This window comes from Populus alba, chromosome 10 (genome assembly GCF_005239225.2).
Source record: "Populus alba chromosome 10, ASM523922v2, whole genome shotgun sequence".
NCBI lineage: Eukaryota > Viridiplantae > Streptophyta > Magnoliopsida > Malpighiales > Salicaceae > Populus > Populus alba.
The window spans coordinates 12,491,451-12,498,103 of NC_133293.1; the positions used below are offsets into that span (position 1 = coordinate 12,491,451).

General features: G+C 34.6%; 1 protein-coding gene across 1 annotated transcript; it reads left to right on the forward strand.

Moving 5' to 3' along the window:
• Positions 1–5,663, forward strand: LOC118046387 (probable sulfate transporter 3.3). The gene is made up of 13 exons (XM_035055272.2): positions 1–370; positions 474–522; positions 624–831; positions 925–1,096; positions 1,618–1,683; positions 3,128–3,241; positions 3,329–3,445; positions 3,682–3,808; positions 3,917–4,203; positions 4,399–4,589; positions 4,720–4,805; positions 5,113–5,189; positions 5,286–5,663. Exons 1-13 carry the CDS (start codon positions 65–67, stop codon positions 5,442–5,444), a joined length of 1,959 nt encoding a protein of 652 aa, XP_034911163.1. The 5' UTR covers positions 1–64; the 3' UTR covers positions 5,445–5,663.
• The last annotated feature ends 990 nt before the right edge of the window (positions 5,664–6,653 follow it).

Sequence of the window (6,653 nt, forward strand, 5' to 3'; positions counted from 1 at the left end):
CAAATAAAACTAGGGGCATTGCTCAAACAAACCACACCAGGAAAACAAAAACTCTCTCCATATAATGGAGCCAAACGCCAGCAATAGCGTGCAACCTGATCATTTCCTAGAAATAACACCTATGGAGGTGCACAAAGTTGTCCCACCACCCCATAGGAGCACCATACAGAAGCTCAAGAGCAGACTTAAAGAAACCTTCTTCCCTGATGACCCTCTGCGGCAATTCAAAGGACAGCCATTGGGAAAGAAATGGATTCTTGCTGCTCAGTATTTCTTTCCTATTCTTCAATGGGGTCCTAATTACAGCTTCAACCTTTTCAAATCTGATATTGTTTCTGGCCTTACCATTGCCAGCTTAGCCATTCCACAGGTCAGTAACCAAATGTTTTTTGTTTCCTAAGTCTTGAACAAGATTGTAATTATACAATATCTTTATCCATTAATTTGACCCTTCTGTCTAAACATCTTTTCAGGGCATCAGTTATGCTAAGCTAGCAAGTCTACCTCCCATAGTGGGTCTTTGTGAGTAAAATATAGTTCTGACTGCCTTGTATTTTTCATCTTGCTACTCGTATACAATACTGTTTGATTGGATTTTCTTTTCCTTGAAACAAAATATGCAGATTCAAGCTTTGTCCCTCCTCTTGTATACGCTGTTCTTGGAAGCTCTAGGGACCTTGCAGTAGGACCTGTTTCTATTGCTTCTCTTATACTGGGATCAATGCTTAAGCAAGAAGTATCTCCTACCAATGACCCTCTGTTGTTTCTTCAACTAGCTTTTTCCTCAACCTTCTTTGCTGGCCTCTTCCAAGCTTCATTAGGATTCCTAAGGTAAGTTTTCTTTTTCTTTCAGGTATTTTTCTTCTAAATTTTGTAATTTTCTCTTGGAAAGTACTAATTCTGTGTCGGACTGAATGGTTGCAGGCTTGGCTTCATTATTGATTTTCTTTCCAAGGCAACTCTAATTGGATTCATGGCTGGAGCTGCTATCATAGTCTCTCTACAACAATTAAAAAGCCTCCTTGGAATCACTCATTTCACGAAACAAATGGAACTGGTTCCTGTTTTGAGCTCCGTTTTCCACAACACCAAAGAGGTAATTGGTTAGTTTACCCCTCGCCAAAGCACAAACCTACATAATCAATTGAAGGAGTTGGAAAGTTTAAGCATTAATCATAGTTTTCAACCACAACACCCCTTCCTAGTTTGTGCAAGGTGAGGTTCCCACTATTCTACCAATCGACATTATAATTATAGCGTAATTAATCCGCTTGATAACCAACTTAGATGGGAGTGTTATTGCACGAGTGGCTGCTAAACTAGCTAAGGCCTTCCTATCTTAATTATCCAATCATCACTACATAAAGTTGGACCTGACAGACAATCCAAGGGTTAAGATTTGAGATTTTATTTGAAGATTTCATGTTCAAACTCTGAAAGATCGAAAGGCCATCCCCTTACGCAGCCGCTTGAGACAATTACCCTGAACCAAAAAAAAAAAAAAAAGTAGTCTTGCGCAACATGTTTGACAGTTTTTCAGCTAATTATATGATACTCCTAGAACCCTAATAAAAAATTGACTGGATAATCCTGACCATTTGGTTGATGTTCTTGCAGTGGTCATGGCAAACAGTACTGATGGGATTTTGCTTCCTCGTGTTCCTTCTACTGGCAAGACACGTTGTACGTCATTCCTTACACTCTCTTCATCTCTTTTCTTGAAGTAACTTGCTGAGTACATGGTATTTGTATACTCTCATAAAGTGCTTTTACCGCCTAAAGAATCAAATCCTGTTCGTTAATTTATTTGACTAAAAAAATATATTGCAGACGGTTTTATTGTCTATTTTCATCATCAACCCTTTTTAGCACCTTCCTGGTTGCCTCTTTTCAGTTTTATCTTTAATTGCAATCGTTCCTTTCCCGTTCTGCTATAATAGAATCCTTTCCTGTCGAGTTCTGTCACGTATATCGTCTCTTATGACGATAAGAATATCATATACCCTCTCTGGCCTCTGCCATTATATATTGGTTTATATTAATTTATTTCACTGTAGGTAAGCTAGCTATGGTATTCAGATACTCTGTGCCGTCAGAGCGGCGTATTTCCATTAAAAAAGAGATTAAATTTTTGAAAAAAAGAAAAAAGAAATGTTAATAAAATGAAAGAAAATGCATATTTTTTTCATATATAAATCTCCTCTTGTGCTAAGTGGGCTTGGTTCAGATATGTTTTGGTATATAAGCCAGCCCAACTTCTGTTATGGGCTCAAGTGGATCCCACGGACTAGATAATAGGCGGAAATCTATGGAGAAACCCGATGTTTTCAAGTCAAGAGCCAGCTCCTTTGAATGCGATGATTTTTTCATCTCAACAGCTTAAAATCATAAAATGGATTCCAAAAAAGAAAAAAGAAAAACTTAAAATAAAATTTCCAGTAAATGATCAAAGAAATAAGATTTTCATCAACACTAAAGAAAAGACTGTTAAAGGACAAAAATTAGTATAATTTATTTGTTTGTGAATAATTTTCCTCTAATCGTATGCATGGGATGGTCTCGCAAATAGATGGATGACTAGTTTAAAACATCCCTTCTCTTTATCTACAGTGATATAGAAGTCCGATGCATTTTAATTAGTATCCTCAATGAAAGAAAGATATGATCCTCGATCAAGCCTGTGTTTGTTTGCGGTATTTTTTACACCGTAAATATAAAAAAATTGAGTTTAAAATATAGTTTTGAAAAATATTATTTATTTTTTTATTTTAAAAATAATTTGAATTTTTTTTACTTCAAATTATTATTTTTTTAGTATTTTAGAATTATTTTAATGTGCTGATATCAAAAATAATTTTTAAAAAATAAAAATACATTATTTTAATGCCTTTTCAAGTAAAAAATCCTTTGAAAATCAACCATAATCACATAATTACCAAATATTTTATACAAGTTTTTTGCTACATGTAAACTTCAATTATAATTTTTACAACACATCTATTTAAGTCCAATAAACCTCAACTAATTACATATTTTTAAATTTACTTTTTTTATATAAAAAACCAAACATAACGAATGGCATTTGAAACAGTGTTTGACTGTTTGCATTGGAATGTGTTCCCCGCAGAGCATGAAAAAACCAAAGCTGTTTTGGGTTTCAGCTGGAGCCCCTCTTGCGTCGGTGATACTATCTACTATCCTGGTTTTTGCATTCAAGGCTCAACGTCATGGAATCAGTGTTGTAAGTTTTCAAGTCCCACATTAACATAACACCCCTTCATGCATGGATACATGTTGCTTATCATTAGACCCTTTTGCTATTTATTAGATTGGAAAGTTACAAGAAGGGCTAAACCCTCCCTCATGGAACATGCTGCATTTTCATGGAAGCTACCTTGGACTAGTTGTGAAAACTGGCCTTGTTACTGGCATTATTTCCCTCACTGTAAGTTTCTGTTTTGCTTTCTTGCAATTATTTTCATACCATCTATAGTGTTTGCGCGGCTAAGCTGGACTCTGAATTTTTTAAACTTAAACGAGCAACCATGGATACAGCTGATCTGCCTTGCAATTATATTTCATATCTTCTGGACTCATAGCTAGATTATCTAGAAGCTATAGCTAGTTTAATGGGATTAACAATACATGGATCGACCACTTCAAAATCCTGTTATGTTACAGGAAGGCATAGCAGTTGGAAGGACCTTTGCTGCTTTGAAGAACTACCAGGTAGATGGTAACAAGGAAATGATGGCAATTGGGTTGATGAATGTGATTGGCTCCTCCACCTCCTGTTATGTTACAACAGGTGCTAACATACACAGTCTACTATCCTTTCTTTCTTTTCTGCTATGCTATTGAGTGCTTGAAAATAGAAGACACGTCTATGGTATTATAACAGAACTTTGAATTTCAGGAGCTTTCTCTCGTTCTGCTGTCAATCACAATGCAGGAGCCAAAACTGCAGTTTCCAACATTATAATGTCAGTGACAGTTATGGTGACCCTCCTCTTCCTAATGCCTCTATTCCAGTACACCCCAAATGTTGTATTGGGTGCCATCATAGTAACAGCAGTAATTGGCCTCATAGACATCCCAGCTGCTTGCCAGATATGGAAGATCGACAAATTTGATTTTGTTGTGATGTTGTGTGCATTCTTTGGTGTTATTTTTGTCTCTGTCCAGGACGGCCTTGCCATTGCGGTGAGTTTTCAAGTTTTAGATAATGTTACCAGAACTAAACCTGTCCAGGCTTGAAAAAGTAAACAGGAATTACTTATTAATTAGGATTTAAGTTGCTTTTCCTTTTTCCAATTATCTTGGGAAAAGACACTATAAAGTGATTCCTGCTTTATGCTATTGATGATACAAAACAACCATGACGCTGTTGATGAACAGGTAGGGATATCAATATTCAAGATCCTTCTTCAGGTCACAAGGCCAAAGACTCTGGTTCTGGGAAACATACCTGGGACAGATATATTCCGTAATCTTCATCATTACAAGGAAGCTATGAGGATCCCTGGTTTCCTCATTTTAAGCATTGAAGCTCCAATCAACTTTGCTAATACAACCTACCTCAAAGAAAGGTTTGTCTGTGCATTCCGTAGCTCATAAAGCATACTTGCAGTTCCCATCGTGACTCTAATTATTCTCCTTTAATTTTTCCTTCTTTTATTTTTTATTTTTGAGGGTAACTCTCCTTTAACTTTTTAACAGGATTCTGAGATGGATAGATGAATATGAAACTGAAGAAGACACAAAGAGACAGTCAAGTATTCATTTTCTGATCCTAGACCTGTCAGGTAAGTTCACCGCTAATATTTTGCAGAAATTAGCATTGTTATCTTGAAACAGTCTAAAAACAGAAAATCTTTGTGTTGTTCATTGTTCTTGTTTCCAACTATAAGCTTTATAGATTGCATAATTATATCTTGCGCATCTGAAAAAGCCGGTTTTCTCTTAGAGCTTATATTGGTGGAATTGATATTTGAACCATTTCCTGCTATGGTTGACTACTTTAACTCATCAAGTCCTAATCGCAATGTAGTATAGTCATACTATCAACCATGTAATTAAACAGATTACAAATAGTCCCTGTACTTGTTTCAGCTGTCAGCTCCATCGACACAAGCGGAGTCTCACTCTTGAAGGATTTAAAGAAAGCACTGGAAAATACGGGAGCTGAGGCAAGCACATAGCAGCTCTAAATTGCCTTTTCTTTTCAACTGTCTTGAGTTTTAGTTGTTTGCAACTAATACTTTGGTTTATCCTTGACATCGCAGCTTGTGTTGGTGAATCCTGTGGGGGAAGTGTTGGAAAAACTGCAGAGGGCCGATGATGTCCGTGATGTAATGAGCCCTGACGCCCTTTATTTGACAGTTGGAGAAGCTGTGGCTGCACTCTCATCAACAGTGAAGGGTCGATCATCGAGCCATGTGTAACAATGAAAGAATCCAGACAAGTTTGATCCCCATTGATTTCTTATTCGACAACGAAAATCATCAATTGTATCAGTAGTGCAAAGAGAAAAGAAAAGCATTTTTATTTTCAGCAACTTTAATGTAATGGCATGACGTAGTATTTCTTAGGCATCTTCTATGCTAGTGTTTCTTACAGTATTGCAGTTCATCAAAGTTCAAACAGTTATACCCTGCAGGCAATATCTAGAACTCAGATTTTGAAAACATTTGAATCTGCATCTTAAACTACATGAATCTGTAAATTAACATCATCAAGCAGGAGATTGCCAGAAATAGGAAAACCAGCATGCTTTCAAATGCGCGTCTCTTTCACAATAGCATGACTCGGAACACGAACACAGCCGATGCATGCTTTCAATTGAATTCTTCAGAAGAATTGGTTCCAAAAAATTCATAAAAAAGGTTCCACTACAGGAATAGGACAATTCCAATGCCATCTGACCTCTACTATCAAATTTTATTGTCTTCTTATATTCCAACATTAAGGGTTGAATTTAGGCCCCCAGATCTCTCTCTGGCTATTGTTTTGTTGATTTGCGAGTATTTTTTTTCCCTTTTCTTTTATGAGACTGTCTTTTTCGTTTGGGTTTATTATGATGATGATTGTAAAATACCATCTTGTTTTTATCTTTTGAACGAGAACGATTCAATGATGGTAGAATTAGGTGTTCAAATATATACACGTGTATATTAAATCTTAGATTTTTTAATAAATTTTAGAGATTTATTATTTTTCTTGTTTAAGGATGTGAGCTTTTTTTATTAATATCTGATTAAAAAATAAAAATAATATTATTTTTAATCAAAGCTTTTAATAGTAAAAAAATCTTTTATGATACAAATTACTCATTATACAAGATATCTACTAGAATCGGTGTTAAAAAATATAAATATATATATATATATGTGTGTGTGTGTGTGTGAGTAACATTTAAATTTTAAAAAAAAAATTAATTTTATGTTTTTAGAATGTTTTAATATGTTTATATTAATTTTTTAAAAATATATATTTTAAAAAATAATGATTATAGCACTTTTAAAATACTCTTTTCCATTAAAATTTGATTTTTGTTAATTTTATATTAATGGTAAAAATAATTTTTTAAAAATAAAATAAATATTTAATATTTTAATATGTTTATAAGTAAAAAATATTATAAAAAACAACAA

Bases quoted from the DNA above. Each gene is read 5' to 3' on its own strand.
- LOC118046387 (XM_035055272.2), top strand. From the start codon at position 65: ATGGAGCCAAACGCCAGCAATAGCGTGCAACCTGATCATTTCCTAGAA. The intron at 3,242-3,328 runs GTAAGTTTTCAA...GCTATTTATTAG, and splicing joins AACGTCATGGAATCAGTGTT to ATTGGAAAGTTACAAGAAGG. The intron at 4,806-5,112 runs GTAAGTTCACCG...TACTTGTTTCAG, and splicing joins TCTGATCCTAGACCTGTCAG to CTGTCAGCTCCATCGACACA.